The 21,228-nt window shown below is 35.7% G+C and overlaps 1 protein-coding gene across 2 annotated transcripts in view; it reads right to left on the reverse strand.

The window, feature by feature from the left end:
- Nucleotides 1-855: 855 nt before the first annotated feature.
- GLRA3 (glycine receptor alpha 3) overlaps nucleotides 856-21,228 on the reverse strand; it is a 194,726-nt gene continuing 174,353 nt past the window's right edge. Inside the window, exons 8-10 of one of the 2 annotated variants that reach the window (XM_047092000.1) lie at nucleotides 17,221-17,364; nucleotides 14,938-14,982; nucleotides 856-1,134 (exon numbers count right to left, since the gene is read on the reverse strand). In XM_047092000.1, coding sequence (XP_046947956.1) covers nucleotides 856-1,134; nucleotides 14,938-14,982; nucleotides 17,221-17,364 — 468 coding nt within the window. The remainder of the gene's footprint in view (nucleotides 1,135-14,937; nucleotides 14,983-17,220; nucleotides 17,365-21,228) is intronic. The other variant, XM_047092001.1, reaches the window with a different exon arrangement.

Raw genomic sequence — 21,228 nt, forward strand, 5'->3', positions numbered from 1 at the left:
AAAAACTAACAAAACAAGGGTGCTGGCTTGCGGTTTTCAGTGTTTGGCAATAATTCCAAATACACACCTATAACACTTATTTAAAAATGATAATGTTATTTTCAGTATTTCCATCTTCATTCATAGAGATATAGCTACGAAAAGCAGATTTTGTATATAATATGATCTCTTAAGCCATTTGTTTGAGATTTCCAAAGAGGGAAATATTGTATTTGAAACAATTAGATTTAGTATATAAATAACAAAACTTTTTAATTTTAAATTTATGATTTGAATTTTTTTGGTATTACATAAGTCGGGCCGGTAGTATCTGTATGTGCAATCCTCTGAGGGCGTGAGTTTTCTACAGAATTAACTGATTATTTTCTGTTTTGTAACTATAGCATAAGAACATGTTTTAAAGCCTCAAACTACTGATGTTTAAAGTCTTCAACATTTTCCCTTTTTCCATTTGTAAAGTTAATTGTGCAAAATTTACTTTTGTAAGATTTAATGTCATTGAGCTGAAAAGCAAGAAATTCCAAAGAAGTTTTCACGTGTACTATTATGTGACATTATATAACAACACAAACACATTGGCAATAATATGTCCACTTACAGGATATACTGTGAAAGGACAGATAATCTTAAAGTAATGTGAAATAGAATCCTCATATTTTGTATGTTTATTTTGTATCCATTAAAAGCCTCTTAATATGCCTGTGACTTTGCAGAGCAAATCATAATAATACCTTCCCATATGCCACTTTAATTTGATGGTCCTTATTTGTATACCACACACACACACATACACACACCCATGGCAAAGAAACTTTCCTTTGAATTGATCGTTCGCACTTGCATGCCCCCAGAGGCTTAATCTTGTTGCTGATGAATATCCTCATGCCTAAGAATTTTATAGATAACCCAGTAGAAAATGTTAAAAATCAAAAAGGCTAATGGGAAACAAGCTCGAGAGATGGTGTCAATCTTCTTGGCTCTGTCGATAAAGACCTTCCTCATTTCATCAGGGCTTTTCGGCATTACCTGGACAGGATGGTTTGGGCCCTTTGGGGTCACACCATCTTTTGCTTGCAGACATGGCCCCATTCCATAGGCTGTGAAGCTGAATCGACTTTCCCTTACCTCATCATCCTGTCAGAAGAAAAACATAAGAAAACACTTGAGTCATGGAATAGAGCGTGTATAACAGGCATTTCGGATTCGTAATGTAAACTGTATCACGATAAAGATTACAAGCATATAAAGATTGAGTTGCTTTGTTTCCCATTCAAGTTTTACTGATTTATCCTGCTGCATCATATAAATGTGTCTATTAAGAAATACGAAACTCTCAAATAATATGTTTTATTGGAAAAACTAAACATTCTGGTATTATCTACGTATTGCTACAATATATAAATAAGTTGAGTAAGCAAAGGAATCTATTGGGATCTTATACATGTTCATATACTATGTTTTTGGGGTTTTTTTACATAATGTGGATAAATAATATGATGTCAAGGGGGGAAATATCAAGATCATTGACTGGATTTTTCTTTTTCATAGAGGCAAACTTTAATGTTTATTTCCTATAATTTTTATATGACTTCATTGGAAAATACACTCTAGCTCAAGAACGCTGTTTGGGTTTTGTTATCCTCACCTAACGTGACTTCTATGTTTTACACTAAACCATCTAGAAGACTCTAAGATAGTCATATATTCTAGTTTATATGTGATTATTTTTCAGGTACATGGACTGAGTTTAAATTATGAATGAAATTTGGCTGAAGTTTATTTCATGTTCTGGAAAGATATTGTTACCTTTCTCTTAAATGTTGCAAATTAAAGAATTCTCCATATACATACGTGAAAAGAAAACCAAAATTTAAACCAAAATTTCCTTAATAAAAATATGATAAATGAAATGTGTTCATGATAGGAAAACATGGCATTTAGAGTTTATAATGAAACTCATTAATGAATAATTTAATTTAATTCATTTATTTATAATGTAACAATAGACAACTGCCAATTAATTAGGGGTTTTTTTTGCTACTAAAACTGAAAATTTAAAAGATGACATTTTCTAAAGTTGTTTTAAAGTTGTCAAAGCTCTCCTTTTATGAAAGTAATTTTTAATGGTAATATAGGAGACAAAAGTAATAAATTATTTTGGGTCTGTTTAAGCAGAGGCTCAATAAAATGTATATTACAAAATATGAAACTGAAAAATGGAAATTAAAATGGATTCTGAACATGAGAAGATGATCAACGTTCATGTAATAATGTTTGAAATAGTTTTTTGGGAATAATGGAGTAAGGCAATTTCACATGAAAAATAAAAACAAATAATTCTTAGGAAACAGCTGAACTGTAAGATGCATAAGCAATTGAATTGTGAGGAAACAAATCTGAAGTAAATGTCGATGATCCTAATTATACTTAACTGCTGTTGTAATCTTATAAAAATTGGAAACAATTTTCAGTACTCTTTAAAAAAGATGTTCATTTATACTGGCTTTTTTTTTTAGTTTCCATGGAAATTTTAAGGCTAAATTATTATTTGCCTTGAATTTTTTATGTCCCGGAAAAAAGTGGATATACAAGAAATTAAGCTGTTCCTACGTAAGTGCTAAAACAGTTTCCTTATAATTTAGGAAATCATGCTGCTGTTTGCATTTCAGAAAAAAAGTGTAGATCATTGGAGAATTTGTACAACTTTTGGGTGCAAATCAGCTGAATGCTGAAGGATATATAAAATAGCCTTTTAACCTATATCAACCCATGTGTCCAAAAAAAAGCCATCTCAAAATAGGAAAAAGATAATTTCTCAATGAGCATTTACAATGAGGTGTTGACATATTAGTTGAAGCAATTAAGAGATGGGTTACAAAAATGCTAGAATTTTAGGATTCTACTGTATTTAGTAAAGTAGAATCCATTTATTTTTTCCCCCTAGCTTTACTAAGAAACAACTGGCATACATTACTGTACAAGTTTAAGGTATACAGCATGACCGTTTGATTTACATATACGATAAAATGATTATCACAGTAGTTTTAGTATCCATCACCTCACATAGAAAAAAAAGAAAAGAAAAAAAAAATTCTCCCTGGGATGAAAATTCTTAGGATCTACTATCTGAACAACTTTCCTGTAGATCATGCAGCAGCATTAGCTATAGTCATCATGTTGTACATTACTTTCCTAGTGCTTATTTATCTTATAAACGGAAGTTTGTGTCTTTAACCACCTACCTCCATTGACTACCTTTCTAACCATCAATTTGGAAGAACTTAACTATGTTCAAACCCTTAGAGACTCCACCCCCCCCCACCCCGCTCCAGTTCTCCATCTCAAAACAGAGACAACCTTTTCAAGATTTAAGATATTCAGTGAACAACCACATTATGTTCCATGGCATCTTTCCACTAACTGTGAGTAGAGGGTTAATCTCAGGGCCTGGGCTGATGAATGACTTCTGATCCTTTCAGCATCATTTCCTTGAAAACAATAGAGCTCACTAAATGGGGAAGGTGGAGTTTGCTACATTTACTGCGCAGGGCACCGCTGTGTGATGGCCTGAAGGCCCTTGGGCTACGTGACCAGAACGTAGACAAGTCTGGTAAGAAATAAGGGCTGTGGCTTCTTTGTGTCAATGTGATAACATATGCTCTGACGTTTGTCCGTGGCAGCGCGTCTACATGTGCCTGTGGATGAGGCCCAAAGCAGCTGTGCTCATGAGTAACTGCCCTGCCTCCTGGGGAGATGAGAAAATGCTACCTCTGATGTGCCGGCTGCCTCACATGCTCGTGTAGGACTGAGTGAAGCCCAGTGTGTCTGGAGGGTCTGATTGACAAATTTAACCCCGCATTTCAACGGTGGTGACAGAAGCTGACCTGGCTTTCAGATCCTTTCAGACTCAATATGGCCCAAAGTTCAGGGAGGGAATTTGATAAGAATGTTGATACTGATCCCCCCTGGGGTTGAGATAGCCAAAGTCCCGCGGAAAATAACTGGGAATAAATCTTACTATCGTAATGTGGAAGACAGAGAATGATCCCTTATTGAATTGGTAGACGGGTGATTAACGAGATAAAACCGAAGGAGACCAGGTGATAAAACCGAGGGGAAAATGGCTCAAAATACAATTTTCTTGTCTCCTATTTAGTTGATTATCTGTGAAACTGAAACCACTTGGTAGAAAGAGAAATTAGAGCAAGTAAAGCAAGCGGCTTCATGGCCTGTGTCAAGTCCACTTGGGAGTTGGAAGAACATTGCATTTAATCCCTGATGTTACTTCTTTGCAACCTTAGGCCAACAACACTGGAAACTAGTGAGTATTGTGTAGTCCCGTCCAATAGAGATATACTGGGAGCCACACATGAAGTCCGTGTGTATAATTTTCAATTTAAATTTTACACTATCTACCATTTTAATAAGTTAAAAGAAACCAATGAAATTAAGTTCAGTATTCCATTTTCTTTAACTTAGTATGTCCTAATATGATTTAAATATTTACTCACAGTAAAAAGATCTTCTATATTCTTTATTTCATGCTAAGTCCTTGAAATCAGCATATATTTTTAATACACCTCTGTTCAGACTCTATATTTATTTTTTTAAATGTTTTTCAAGGTTTATTTATTTTTGAGAGACAGAGAGAGAGATAGAGTTCAAGCAAGGGAGGGGCAGAGAGAGAGGGAGACCCAGAATCCGAAGCAGGCTCCAACTGACTGAGCCACCCAGGGGCCCCTCAGACTATATTTCTAGTGTTCAATAGACACATGTGGCTTGTGGCTACCATTTTGTATGAAGCAATTATAACATAAAGAAGCGGATCTCTTTACTGTGAAGTACCAGCTGATATCTGTGGTCTATGCTTTCTAGGATTGACATAGGGGTGTATATATATATATATATATATATATATATATATACCGCAGCATGAAAAACAATGTTAGCTGTGAACGCTGACTTCTAATGTGCTGCAGCTACTGGCCAGCATGTAACCAATGACCCTTTTGGAGCAGGTAAAGTCTGGGGTGGTATGAATCTATGATGAGGACCAGCTTCCTGGTTCTCCCACTGCTGTGACATTGAACAGCAGAAGTAGTTACGTTAAGGGAAGTAGCAAACCTGGCCTGGCCATGTGATAAATAAAAATGAGCCTAGCCAAACCACATTCTCTGACCTAAACTCTGGCAGACACTGTGATTTGGGGAGTCCTCCAGGCGTGGGTTCCGCACGTACTTCTCCTTCTGGAAACGCAGGAAGCTACACATGATTCATGGGTACATTTGCTTTTATAGCTGCCATGCTGGGTTTTGCCGATGGGCAAAAATTCTGGGCTATTCACAAGAAAGATCATGGCCAGAGGTAAATCTATTAGCTCTCTTTAGGTGGCTTTTAAGACACAGAATGAAAATTGACAGGAGTCCTATGAAAGATTTCCTGGCACATTTTTGCCAGCTGGGAGGAAGGAAATCTGTTCCAGTTCCGGCAGCTGTTTCCTTTAAGGAACCCTGTTAAATATGCTGCTTTCATCTCAGAAGTTAAATCAATGATGCTGGTGGGGAAAGGAAACAAAAGGCACTGATATGGGCTGCTGAATTTACTCCATCCATGAAGGCAGTTGAAACAAAGAAGACTGGTTTGAAGGCTGGGCTCTCCTGGCCCAGCTCGGAGTGGAATATCCAGCAGATGGTATCACCTTTGGCTAAATGCATAAGTGGAAACGACATGACACATGCACGAAGGATCTTGCCATTTCTGGTTTGAACTTAATCTCGGGCAGTTGTTTCCTAGCCCAGCTACAATTGGATGTACTAAATGGGAAGCCATTAGAATTGCTTAAACCTTCCTTTGTGGTGACTATTAAACAGTACAAGATTCCAGGAAGGTACGGGGCACTTGGATGGCTCAGTGTGTTAAGCATCTCATTTCAGCTCAGGTCATGATCTCACAGTTCCGTGAGTTCAAGCCCTGCATTGGGTCTCCGCTCTCAGTGCAGAGCCTGCTGTGAATCCTCTGTCTCTCTCTCCTCCTCCCCGGCTCACACACTCTCTCTCTCTCTAAAATAAATAAACATTAAAAAAAAAAAAGATTCCAGGAAAGTAAATGAGACTCTTAGTTCTGATTAAAGAAATAGTGGAAGCAGGGGTGCTAAGTCCTTCATTAATTTTCTCTAGAATAGCTCTATCTGGTCTATGATAAAGCTACATATATCCTACAGTCTGACTGCTGACTACTTGGGGTCACTAAAGAAGTCCCTCAACAGCCTCTACCATGATAAATAGTAAAAACTGAAGAGCTTCAGAAAGACAAAGGAGGATGGTATGCCTTTTTTAAAATATTTCATTTTTAAGTAATATCTACACCCAGCATGGGGCTTGAACTCACAACCCCAAGATCAAGAGTCACATAGTCCACTGTCAGCCAGGCTCCCCGAGGCACTGGTATACTTAACAGACTGGACTAGGGTTTTCCTGTTAGGTTTATACAAAGAAAAAAGCCTGACACTGTGTATCTTCATGTGGTGTAGACCCAGTTAAGGAAACGTGAAATCTCCAGCTTATTATCACAAACCGGTTTGAAAGAGTTTGGTCTAGGTCACTGTCAGAAGGAAGTTGGTTAATGATAAATGGTAGTTTCTCTCTCTGAGGAGAAAGTCAAGGGAGGGTTTCGTAACTAGTGGCCCATGTGACTAGGTAAAGGTAACTAATTAACCTGGTTAAAATTCAGGGCCCAGCCCCATCAGACCAATTTCCAGAAATAATTGGAGGAAACCATTAGGAATGATTTACAAACAATAAAGGACAAACCATTATCTCTTCTGCATCCCTGTATGAGAAAAACAGCTTGTATGTAACACTATTTGTAATTTGGCAGATACATTTTGATTCCTGTTGACCATTTTGTATAAAGTGGCTGGAAGGCAGAATGAATTTGAAAGTGGAACATGGGCAAACGAACTGTGACAGGTCTGAGGCAGGCAACAAATAGCCCAAGTTCCCTCTCTGACGCCTTAAAATCCATCAGCTCTAGAGGCATCTGCTATGAAAACACATGCAGACTGGAATTTCTGAAGAAGACTCAACAGTGGTACTGTAAGACGGCTGCCAGAATTCTAGACTGGAAATCTCTCTGATCTATTTGAATGGCAACTACTGATACTCTCTTGTGCTCTGGTAGAAGCAGTTTCCAAACTGAAGGAACCCAAAGGGCATCAGACTTTATTTAGGCTTAAAAACCCTATCATCCTATGATGGGCAAGGTCAGAAAGGTATTTCAGTCTAAGTTCCCTGATAAAATGAGAACGGTATCTTTAGGAACAAGCGAAGGAGAACTACTCAGGCGAAGTACATCATATCCATGAAAAGGTAGCTTATTTGACAATGGACCAGAGATGGAATCTCCAGCTGGAGCTATCCAGAGAGGTATGAATCTCATGATTCTCTTCCCACTGAGACAAAGCTGGTCACCTCGTTCACCAATAGAAATTTTTACGTAGAAGGTCAGGAGCTAAACCACACCTTCAGTCTAATAAATAATTGTAGTTGAAAGCGAGGTAAGTCCACAAAATGAACTGGCTTGAGAACCGGTGTATGTGGCAGTATCCGAAGTATTGCTCTCAGAGCAATATCTGCATATTCAAAAGCTCTTGACTCTAGCCAGTGGCGTTGCCTTATGGTCAGGCAAGTGGCCCAGGTTAAACGAACAATTAACAACATCCCACGGTGGGAGATGAAATTCCTTATAAAAATTCCAGGGTATAATTAAATTAAGTCAAGTAATGTTTTCCTGGTTGTTAGCTCAGAAGGAGAATAGAGTGCCAAATCAGATGTCTTGGACCGGCCATGGATGTAGCCATGATGGTGTGCAGGCCATGCAACGATGGACAGAACTGTGATATATTCCTCTGTTGTGTCATTGATGTGGTGGCAGCTTGACCTGAATATTAATGAAGGAAAATATTGCTTGAAAATTGCCTTTGAATTAAATCTCCTGAGGATAAGTGCTAACACATTGCTGGCAGATGGAATGCTAAGGTCTTTGACTATGGCTCCTGGAGGATTCCGTGGATTTTAGCAGAAATAGACAGAGTCCATCTTGGGCTTTTTTTTATACCATAACAGAAGCCACAGATGAAAATACTATTAATGGCTTGGAACAAAGCATTTTTATATCAGTTTGGGCTCCTGGAATAGATCTCATTGAACAAAAGAACACATTTAAACATGACCAGTGAACAAAATGGCCCAAAAGTGCAACAGAGTGAGGGCATTTAAATAGAAACTGGAATGAGGAATTAAAACACTTATTACTAAAGACAGGACAGCAAGGACATAAAGAGCTGGCTAGTTCACAGGATGAGTGTGTAGATCACTTGAGTATGAGTGCCAGCAACAAAGAATGCCTTTAACAAGGTTTCTAGTTTCTGGTGGTTGAAGTGTGGGGGGTTGGGAGCAATGCTGTGACGTTATTTTGTTATTCCCACTTACAGACATTTCTTTTGCATTATAATGGTTCTGATATAGCATATCAGATATATATTATGTACCTGATATAATGGTTCTGGGCCCATGATTACATTTTCTAGCTGATGGGATCATTGCTGCTTCTGATCTATTATTAGATCATATTTATATTAGATGATATTAATAGATAGATCATATCTATTTCTTTAAACTAGGAAGACATCCATGCTCCCTGTGAGTGAGGGGACAAAACATGTTGAGTCCCGTGAGGACTTCCCATTAGACGAAGATACTTTATCTGCTGTTTCTCCTGACTTTTATCCTTCTAAAAGTTAAATAAATGACGTGAGACTAAAGCTTATTTCTGTCTTGTAACCATGACTGCGTTCTCAAACCTGTAATCAGGCTATAGTGCTGTAATGAACAAAGCTACTTGACCTCTAGATGTCGGTTTTCATAGAAAAATGACACATTTGAACAATTTAAATTTAATCGTCTTTATGTAGCATTGATTCCTCATAAAATTTGGCAACACCCTGTCAAATCACCAGCATTCTATGTGCATGCAATAATGACAGCCTGGGGGAGGGCAATGTTTCTCACACTGCGGTCCACAAAACACCTGCCTTGGAATCACTGGGACGGGTTGCAGAGATCCAGTTTTCTGAATGGCAATTGTGGAGATTTGTACTCATCAGCCTTTAGGTTGTCCCAGAAATCTGCATTCCCCACAAGTTTTCTAGGTGATCATAATGCACAGCAAATTCTACAAGCGTTTCCAAGAGGCATTAATGTATCTATCCAAGCAGGCTTGAATTTAGTGAAGAAACATCTTTTGAATTCCACTCAAATTTACATTTTTAAGTGGCAGTTTATGAACACATACTCTGGGATGACTTTTGTGTTAGTATTTAACTATTATTTCATTTTTAAATAATTTTCTGTTTTACCTAAGGCTGCTTCTAGGTAATGTTATGTGTAAGGTTATTTATATGATCTGTATCTTTATCCATTTTTAAATCTACCATGGGCCAAAGCATATCCTGGGCAATGGACTTTGCATAATTATGTGTCACAGCATGATAGAGTGCATTACTGTTTTCGAAAGCATCCGGAATACGGTTTCACTAACATCATACTTTCGATTAATTGTGGTGCTGGAGAAATAGAAACACTTTGAACTTCAATGAAAACATTTCCCTCATGAAAATGTCTTGTTCAAATACTTATTTCCTAGTAATGGTAACAAAAACAAGGTGTTGAGGAGAACTTACATTCTAAAAAACATGAAAATAAATTGGGCATTTGCATTATAAAAATATGTGTGTGCTATATAGGAAGTCATTTCCAAATATATCCTTTTAATCTCAAAAATATTAGATGGTCCAAATTTACAATCTGACTCAAGATTGACATTTGAAATGCAAATGTGCAGTGAAGTTCTTTATTCCAATTAGTACTCAAATATTTGTTTGAAATAATTCAGTTTTCTGGAGATATCTTCAGCTTGAGTTTCTAATAGACTGAAGGTCAAACATGTGAAATAGTTAGACCAACATCTAAAACTTTTGACTCAAACACTATATGTTAGCCAATATTTAATGTTGATAAAAGTAAGGCACTTTCCAACCCAAGATATAGGTAATGATAAAAATTAAATAGAATGAGTTAAAATGAGCAAAAAATGAGCAAAAGAACATGGCTGATTTAAAAAGTAAAATTGAAGACATACCTTAATTTACTCACAAGTAAAATCACTTACTATGCTTTAAGCAAGTTAGAAGGGTAGGCAATGAAGAACGTAAAAACCCATTTAGTTAGTGTGCAATTCTTTATACAGGAGACCTGTTTTCACTAAGTTTGAAAGTGAGAAAAATGTTTCAGTAATTAAACATCAAGATCACATTGTGAAATATGCTACATGCTTTTTCATTTTATTAGAGAGTGATGCCAAAGAGTGACTCATGGAACATGCATAGTATAACTAGAAATATTGAAAATAGAAAATCCAAGTCTAGGGGCATTTGGGTGGCTCAGTGGCTTCAGCACCCAACTCTTGGTTTCAGCTCAGGTCATGATCTCATGGTTTGTGAGTTTGGGCCCCATGTCAGGCTCTGTGCTGACAGCTGCTTGGGATTCTATGTCTCCCCCTCTCTCTCCCAAAATAAATAAATAAACTATTAAAAAAAATCCAAGGGCAGAGACAGTCATTCAGTTGAATTACTTCATCTCCATCATATAACAAATATATATTAACATAAGTAATATAAAATTAATATAAAAATTTATTTCCTATCCTCTTCTTAGTCCTTAAAAATGGCCAAAATCTTATTTTTGGGTGTGGGAGTGGTGAAAGCATGAAGCTTGCTAGTGAGTGATAATAAAACATGAAGACTCTACGACAGCATGAATGATGATTTATTATGTGAACTGCTGTGGGGTACAACAGCATTAACTACATTATTTTCATCCTAATGTTTCTCCCCTGGTAGGTGCCTTTGGGTGTTCTGTATACAATCAAGATGTCAAGTAATTATGCCAAAGGTCTTTCTGTTTCAACAATTTTCTGTAACTTCTAATTGCCAAATAGGAGAGTAACAAAGGAAGGAAAAGTGAATTGCTGTTCATTTCCATTTACAGGGTTTCAAAGTGTGTGGATTTTGAAAAGAAAATTTACTAATAAACGTAACAGTGGCTTATTTTTGTTGGGAAGATCTCCATCACTTAGAAAATTCTGAGGTAAGATGAAATATAGGAATGAATTAAAAATTCTTTTTCCAAAATACATATCAGTTTAATACATCTATATACATTTCCGTATTATTTTAAAATGGAAAGCTTCAAAGAATACAATTATAGATGAGATTAAAAATACATTATGGTTGCAAGTCAATTGTCAATATAAAATTATTTAAAATCCAGTTTTCACGAGAACTTTGCATTTATTATTGATGACATGCATTAGTTATGAATTAGCCAAGTTTATGTTTATATATTGAAATTAGATTCAGAAATGGTTTGGAAATTATTTACATGGTAAAATGTAGGCTTAAAAAGATGAATGCTAAGATAAAATAAAACAAAGATGGAATACATACATTTTAGGAGATTGATGAGAAATCAAGGAAATAATTCTTTTAAATACTCATGTATCTATTTCTAGCACAATATGCCAGATTCGTTCAGTGCCAACTCGAATTAAAGGGAGACATAAGATAATATGTTATGATAGGCAACATATGTAAAAAGCTGTAAATGTGTTTTAGTTAACTTTGAGATGGAAGTCACTATAATGCATGCGAAATTAGATTAAGTAGAAGTTACATTATTTTATTGAATGCTATTTTCCTAAATAGATATTTCAGAGAGGATATAGCTCCAAGATTTAGCTGTGTTTAACACAGACCCTAAATATTTGTTTGCAGGAAATCTTTAAATTCTAACAATTTTTGGTTTACTTGAGAGGATGAAATTTTGAACCCCTCCCATATCAGAGTCATTCAAATATAATTTAGTTTGAAATGATTGGGAAACTACTCTTCCTTGGGCATGTATCAAAGAAATTTGTAGGAAATATTTTCCTGCTTAAAAATTATCTTATACTCCAGAGTATAGCATAAACTGAGCTAAATGGAAACTTTATTATATAATTTAATATATATGGGTACCACGTTGCTTTCAACTGTCTATGGAGCCTCATCCCTTCAAAATACTGTATGTATATACACATACATATATGTATATGGATATATATACATATATAAATATATTTATGGATATATATGTACATATATATATTTATGGATATGTATATGTGTGTGTGTGTGTGTGCGTGTGTGTGTGTCCTAAAACTATAGAGCCGAAAAACTGTACAGGGCAGAAAAAACAACTATTTGTTATTCTTAGAAGTTACCTTGAGTTATTTTTGAGGTAAGACAGCATATAAATACATAAGTCAATAAAATAATGACAAGCTTTTGTACAGATAGTCAAAATGCAGTCAATGATATATTTTTTTTTCAAATTTTTGTTTAAATTCTACTTAGTTAATATAGTGTAATACTGCTTGCAGGAATAGAATTTAGTGATTTGTCACATGCATATAACACCCAGTGGTCATCATAAGAAGTATCCTTCTAGATACCCATCACCCATTTAGCCCATCCCCCAAGATAACCATTGTGCTTAGCAAAATATAAACTTGGCCGTTATTTCTCAAATCCAGAACTAATGGCTCATTTTTCTTTCATTTGAGTATATAAATAGCAATGGACACACAATAACAAGCAGGAAGACAGAGGTACTGGAATACTGTGTGAATATGTTTTCTCTCAGTAAACCATTGCATCATTACACTGTGATGCAGAAGAAGCTTTGTCAAATGCATTAAAGCAACCCCACATCATCCATTTCTCTCCACAAATAACATGTATTTAGAAACATTTTGGGCACACCTTTATAACCCTGCAGGACTAAAGTAATGATATCACATGTGGGAAGAGCAACTTCTAACCAAAACACTTTCATATCATGCATACACCCACACATATACAGCACTGGGGGTAAGCGTCTACGACATGGTGCAGTGGGTACTCGGCACACAGCAGGCTATGACAGTGTGGGGTGGGGAAATTTGGATACAAGAGCAAACTTGTATTCTTTCACAATAGACCAAAGATTCACTCGCTCATACCTTAATGGAGAAAAAGTAAAATATAAGAGATTCCACACAATGCTAAGCCAATTCTGAACCAAGTTAAAAGTTTTCTAGAAATAATATTTACATTAGTATAAGGCCCCCTGTTGTGACAAACTTTTTATACTGAGGCTATTTTATTTACTTTGCCTATTCTGCCAATTTAGAGCGCTTGATAAAAGCTATGTAAACCAGTACTCGTGAAAATATAGGGTATTGGATCAACATTTAGACTCATTTAGATTACTTTGATTTAAAGATTTGGATTGCTCAGACTGTTTCTAAGCGAGTTACAGGTTTTAAAAATGATGAATTCAAAGACTTGTTAGTTTGAGAAAAATAGTTTTCAGAAAGTCAAAATAATCATCCCCAAATTTGCACAAGGATTGGAATATTATAAAAAAAGTGGAATTCATATAATTTCCCATGAATGTATTTGCATTACCATTTTGTTTCTTTTTAAAAAATAAGTATTTATAATGGTTGCTGAGGAAAACCTAATTTTTTATCAGAGTTCTTTTTGCATTGTTTTGTAAAGCAATATTTAATTAAATATATAGGAATTAAATTAAATATTTAATTAAATATATAGGAACTAAAGTTCCTATAGGCATTAACTGCTTAATTACTAGGGGTTTAAGTATATTGTCTCCCAAAGAGGTTACTATTTGTGTTATGCAAATACAATGCAATTACATTTTTTCTTAAAATTTATATTTAAGATAATTAAGTAAAAGTAATTGAATCAAGTGAATTTTTTGTTTTTTTCAGGGATGAAAAAATAAAGGAGATGTGGCTAGCTCTGTTGGGAACAAATCTGCAATTTTAGTAGAAAAATCAGTTGAACAATTATATATTATAAGAAAATTTAGTAAGTGCTTTAAAATAATACTGGCCCTAGATACCTGCTATGACATTGAGAATCCTTCAATTAGAGGAATGTAACATGTTTCCTATCTGTTCATCTAACACTGTATGTATTCTTAACCAAGATGTGAGCCAGAATCATCTGGGGAGGTATTTTTAAATGCACTTTATTCCAGAAATTTTAGTTTAGTAGACTGGACTGTTTGTGATTCCCCAGCCCAAATTTCTTGGCTTGGACGTGTTTCAATTCAACCACTGAATGCTATATCATAGGGTGGCCAAGTCAAGCAAATAATATGCTCTCGTATAGATTAACTTTCTAACTGTTTAGCTATTATACTTGGACATGTGACCTTGTGATCTCTTTTTCACCAAAGAGTTCAAAGGATGCTGCTATCAAAACCAAACTCTTTCATTTATTATAAAGAATCTCAACATTAAGAATGGATTCTAAAGATACACAGGTTGGACAAAGCATTTTACTTTTGCCTTATTTTTAGGTCTCTATTTTTCTGACAAGAAAGGCTACAGTTAGAACTTCTTTGTGCAAATAAATTTTCCCTTAATTTTTGAACTAATTTTGCTAAAGCAAATGATTATTTCCTTCATGGAGACTATTAGAAGGTTGCATGTGTTATTTCTGTTTAACATATACTTAAAAATCATTTTGATCCATCAACTATCTCAGTTGATAAGATGAAGGATGTTTAAATATCTTTTCACTGAGTGAGGGAAGACAAATGGAATTTGACGAGAATATCCTTAGCTGAAGGGGGATGGTGGTTGTTTGGATTTAAATATGCAAGGGGCTATGTTTCCCCACCAAACACTGCCTGGGTGCAGAATATGCTGTCTGCTTTTTTACTGATAACCACATTCCTCTACTTAGAGTTAAGAAAGCGAATTTACCGTGTCTGAGAAACGGTAAAACTTCTCCAATGCAAAAGCTTCTGTCTGTGGGAAGGTAAAGTGGACCAAGAGGGATTGAGAAACCAGAGAATCAAGTCATATATGAGTAAATATAATTGCACAATTGGTTTTAATTGCATATATCATTTTCACATACACATTAATCGATTTCACATATGCAAGGTATGCAACCCCCAAAGTATGAAATGAACTTAAAAAAAAAGCTATTTTTTTTTTCCTGCACTAAATCTCAGTTACATTATTTGCTCCCTGTATATTTCAACTGGTCGTTAGAAAATAATAAGGTATTACTATTTGTGCATTTCCGTATTTTCCTAGAGAGCCTCTCACTAGAAAATTTAATCTTGTCATCTTTCTGTGAACTAAAGAATAATGGGCTTCAGTATGTATCCTGATATTCTCATAGGTAGTAAAATTAAAGAGCTGCTTTGGTAGGATAATCCTTTTTGAGGAGGGACCAGAGTTGAGCATCTAGACTTACAATACAGTCTATCATGTTACCCATTGGACACTATGGCTGTTGGATGTGTGGTAGGTGTGGAAAATGCCCGAGCTCTTAGCCCTCATTTGGACACCATGTACCTAATACTTCTCAGCACCTGGCTGATACATTTAAAATTGTATAGAAATGAGGAGGGAGGTAGAGAAATGGACAATAAAAGCAAAAAAGCAAACCAAAATGAGAAGAGGAAATAAGCATTACTTTGTATTAATATTAGAAGGAAAAAATGGTCTTTATCAGTCATTTACAAGGAAAGAAGAAACAGAAGCTTAACCCTTATGATAGAGAATTTTTTTTGTCCTGTGATAGTGTTTCAGCCAGTGCTAAGTGTCATGAGAGAAAGGAGAGCAAGTAGGTAGTAGGAAGGGAGAAAGAAGGAGAGGAAAGAGACAGTAAAAGAATGAGAAAGGTACAAGGAAACCAGTAGATGGGGGTGTGATGGGGAGAAGAGGATAAAGAAAAGTTATACTCTCCATCAAAATGTGTTTCAATATATAAATAATGTGCTTTTATTTTCATAACAACTTGATCAAATATAAGCCCAAGCACTGTGTTAGTCCAATGTGTTGCTCAGAGAATCACAATCCTGATGTTCCTTCCATGCTATTGTGAATTGGGTATTTTTTATGATTTGGGGGAGTCAAATAGATAGGACTGAATACACTATCATGTTAGAATATGTTTACTGCTCAGTACTGAGAGATCATGCTCTTGGGGTTTACAAAATTTAAGGAATATATAAATTGCAGCAAATAATTCAGAAACTATAAGGAATCCTTAAAAAAATTAAATCCTTTCAACATCCTTAAAAGTGCATACTGCATGAACCAAACTACTCTGTTGAAGATTTGAGCATGTTTTGACTTAAATATTCCAATATATGGGATTCTAGACAAGTTTCTCCTGTGCATACAACTTTGACATTTCTCTATTGCATGTGAGTCCATTTGCTTTTAAATGTCAGTTGGCACTTTCATATTAAAAGAAGTAAACTCATAGATATGCTGGTCAATAGAAATTTTCCCTTACAGAAAAGCAAAGGGGGTTGATTGGACGTATGTGCACATATAAACAGAGATGACATTACAAGTCTTAATAGAGGGGAACGACCCCATTCTGCACATCTACATTCAATTATGAGATTATTTCTACAACTTCTTGTGGTCTTCTAATGATGTTCTAAATACAATTTCTTCTGGGTTTCATTTAACAGGTGTAGCCAGGCAAAAATAGCACCTTCTTGTGTTTCCCATAGAGCTTCAGAATAAACAACTTAACAACATGAAAGTATGCATAAACTTTTCCACATACTTTTACATGAGTATCATAGCATTAATAAATAGATATTGGTTTATGGAAACAATTAAAGGAATTAGTTTGATGAAAAGGAACAACTTTAATAGTTATATTTGATGACATGTTAAGTCAGACCATCAGTAAGATCCTCACACTGCAAGTAAGAAATGATATATTTTGTTAATTGAAGCAAAAAATGGTGTTGTTCCAGGAAGTACATTAGAAAGAAGTTGATAAATTCTCATGTCACCAGATATGTTGTGTAAAGTAGACCTAGGTGTCACCATTTTCTCCCTGAAGCTATTTTTGACAATTTCAGTTTCGATTGGACAAAACCAAAGGAATATTCATATGATCGGGTCCTCAGATTCCATTTCCTCTCTGTGCCACTGTATTAAATGTAACAAATTGACTTTCCAGTGAAAATTGGTATCCCAGTGAACCCAACGCATTTAATCACCTACCTTATTCTTTCTCTTTCGTCGAAATCTCAGAAGTTCTTTGTGTTGTCTAGATACAAAATTTACAGCCGCATATTCCAGAAGTGCTGAAAACACAAAAAGGAGGCATACTGCCATCCAAATGTCAATAGCTTTGACATATGAAACCTGGCCAAGAGAGAAAGAGAGAGTGAACAAACTGATTTGTACTGTGGTTTCCACTGAGTACAAAACTGAACATCTGATTCTACATTGTACCATTTATATCATCTTGAAGAAGAAAGGAATAAGATCAATACTTCTTGAGCTTAATAAACACTTTTTAGAAATTAATTGTGCAAGTTTATATATTAATCATACATCAAAACTTATGTATGTTTTACTAAATAAAGTTTGCTGTCAACTGAGGCACAAGACCAAACGTATGATTAAGACAAAATAAGTTGGAAATGTAATTTTACCTTCAGTGAAATCTGGAACAACGCTTGAAGAAAACATAAAGTAACATCGAAATATAGATAATGCCATTTACATGTTAGTTCCATGTTTTCTTCATTATTTTTTTTTACTTTGAAATAATTTTAACATTAGCAAATGTGTTGCAGGAACAGTAAAAAACATAAAAATAAAAAACAAACAAAAAACCTCCCAAGTTCTCCAGTTGTTAATATTTGACCAAATGTCAAATATATTTCTCTCTATCTTTATCATTTATGGCCTTTCCTTGAACTACTTGAGAGTAATTTGCAAACACGATGCCTCATTACCCTAAAATACTTGTATTTTCTAAAAGGAAAAGACAGTCTCCTCCTATATAACTCTAGTACACCCCCAAAATCAGATTGACGTTAGTAAAATACAACCATCCAACCCAAAAACCCATTCTCATTTCAGCAATCATCCAAATAATGCCCTTTTTACCAGAAAAACATTTGTCCTTCCAGTCCAGGATTTAATCTAGAATTATATGCTGTCCCTTGGTGTCAGATCTCTTTGGGCTTCAATGTGGAACATTATGGTCAGCCTTTTCTTGCCTTCTGTGACCTTGATATTTTGGATAAGTGCAGACCAGATTTTTTTTTAGTGTCTCCCACTTTTGGCTTATTTGATGTTTCTTTATACTCAGGTTATGGGATTTTAATAGGAACAGTGATGCCCTGTTCTTCAAGTGTATCATATCAGAAAGCACTCAAAGTTGATCAGTTGGTTAAGGTGCTATCTACTAGGTCTCTCTATTATAAAGTTACCAATTTCTCTTGAGTAAATAAATATCTTCTTACTCATTAAGTTTCATCCATTAGACCTTGATGATTTTTGTCTGAATCAATTATCACAATGATGATTCCACACGTGGATTTCCGAATTCCATCATTCCATCTACATTTGTTAGTTAGCACTCTACAGTAAGAGAAGTTTGTCTTCCACATTACTTACATCAGTATAGACAAGTAATGATTTTGTTCAATGGGTTACCATGCATTAACATCACTATTTTGATGCTCACATTACACAGATTGGGTCAGTAGGAGCCCCTAGAAGTTAGGCCATGCATCCTTTTGGCAAGTCTCCATGATTTGGGTACTTTCTCACTTTCTGGCATAAGGCATTCCAGACTTATCTGTAATTTCTTGTTCCAGTATTTGACTGAGGGCTTTCTCTAAGAATCCTTTTTTTTTCTTTTTAACTGAAGAATGACTTTTAGAAACCAAGGATCTGGGCACTGGGTGTGCTCATTGTTTCCTGGGTATAACTACTTATAGGCCTTCTTAGTAGGCAGAGTTAGGAATGATATATATACATATATAACTAATATATATGATATATGATATATATACATATATATGATATGTATATTATATATAATATGTATAATATTATATATAAATTATGTATAATAATATAATATAGTATATAGATATAATATATTATAATGTATTATATAATTATTATTATATATACAACATATATATAACTTACCTATCATCTATCTCTGTATCTATCATTTATCTATCTATATTGAAAACATGAATTCACACTGGCATCTCTAATTCCAACTCAATATGACAGGGTTCACTCTAGTTTTCACTCTTTTCATGATGTAACAGTTTCTTGGACAGTGACAAACTTGTCTGATTCTTTAACATATATTTGAAGAGTCTCCCTTTATGTAACTAGTATCTTAATTCCGCTGGCCCCCTCCAGCCTCAGCCCCATTAATCCCAGATGCCTTACTGACTCGGGCCTCACACCCAAAGTCCCCACTGGCTGCCTTGGTCCTGACCATGTCCTTGACCCCTGGACTTTGGTCCTGCCCACCCCAGCCAGCATCGTTGACCCTGACTACCCCCTTAGCTCCACAGGGTCTTCCTATCTTCTGCCACCTCAAAGGTAAGAAAGAGAATATAAAGAAAGGAAAAGGAAAACAACAGAACAGAGAAACTTAAAAATTATTACTATTTTGGCCATGCCTGGGTGGCTCAGTCCGTTAAGCATCAAACTTCAGCTCAGGTCATGATCTCCATGTCTGTGGGTTTGAGCCTCGTGTTGGGCTCTGTGCCCACAGCTCAGAGCCTGAAGCCTGCTTCAGATTCTGTGTCTCCCTCTCTCTCCGTCCCTCCCCCACTCACACTCTCTCTCTGTCTCTCAAAAATAAACATTTAAAATTATAAAAAAAAAAAAGTATTACTATTTTTGATAGGAAAAAAAAACACAAAAAGAAGCGAAGCGAAACAAGGGAACGTAAAAAGGAGGAAGTATGTCCCTATTTCCTAGAAACAGATTCATACAGACCAAAGACCTTTGGAGGGAACAAGTCAGTAACCTTTAAGAAACTGCTTTAATTTTTCTCTCAGCTTAATGGTGTGGTGATTTGATGATGCGATTGAACAAATGTTGCTGTATGTCAGTTGCTTAAGGATGAAAATTTTCTGTAAGTTTTAGTATCTTTTCTTATTGAATATGTATGTGCCTGTATTACACACAGTGTTGTATCATGAAAGCAATATCAATAAAATCATCACCTTTTGTGCCATGAGCATGAGATAACTCATTTTGTTAGATAACTTAGTCTTGCCAATTAGGTGTTGGAAAAAATACTCTCTCATTTGCCAGGAATGAGATTAAGAATGAAAGACATTTATGCGAAGCTTTTTTTTTTTTTTTTTTTTTTTTTACATTCTTCCTGGGAAATGGATAATTACCTAGAACTTTGCTTCCCCACTGATAGAAACAAATGTCCCTTCCCTAAGAAGATGTGGATCCAGGACAGCAGAAATATAGACGAGATGCAAGCAAAGATGTACTAATTACTTCTTGGAACTCAATGTACCTTGGAGATCAAAATCTTATGCTTTAGAAATTTGACTAGTTCTGTGCTGTCTGTATATTCTGTATTTTTTTCTCTCTTCATTCTTCATATTTAATGATGTTATTTTTGTCCAATGTCAACATTTGGAAACCTTGATCAAATTTAGGTTGTGGTTCAAAGGAGAGAAGTCTATGATGGGGAGAGCAGTAAATACTAAAGTGAAGAAAAACCCCTCTCCCACCCTTCTCAGTTGGCCTTTTAGGTCTCAGGCTAGACTTTGCCCAAGTCTGGCTCAGAATCCCATGGCACTTGTGCTTAACTGAACACACTGCACTGTAATTGCCTATTCTTTTTTTTTTTTTTTCAACGTTTATTTATTTTTGGGACAGAGAGAGACAGAGCATGAACGGGGGAGGGGCAGAGAGAGAGGCAGACACAGAATCGGAAACAGGCTCCAGGCTCCGAGCCATCAGCCCAGAGCCTGACGCGGGGCTCGAACTCACGGACCGCGAGATCGTGACATGGCTGAAGTCGGACGCTTAACCGACTGCGCCACCCAGGCGCCCCTGTAATTGCCTATTCTTATTCTCTTTCTGTTTAGACTCTTTGCGGGCAGATGTCATCTCTGAGTTGTTCACCACTGCAATAATGTTTGGCATGTGTGCACATATTTGCTGAATAAGTGGACAGATAAATGAAGGCGTAAAATGTTAAAATACAGGTGA

Source organism: Lynx rufus, unplaced genomic scaffold (assembly GCF_022079265.1).
Source record: "Lynx rufus isolate CCGP_SWC_20201006 ecotype Redwood Valley unplaced genomic scaffold, mLynRuf1.p SCAF_3, whole genome shotgun sequence".
NCBI lineage: Eukaryota > Metazoa > Chordata > Mammalia > Carnivora > Felidae > Lynx > Lynx rufus.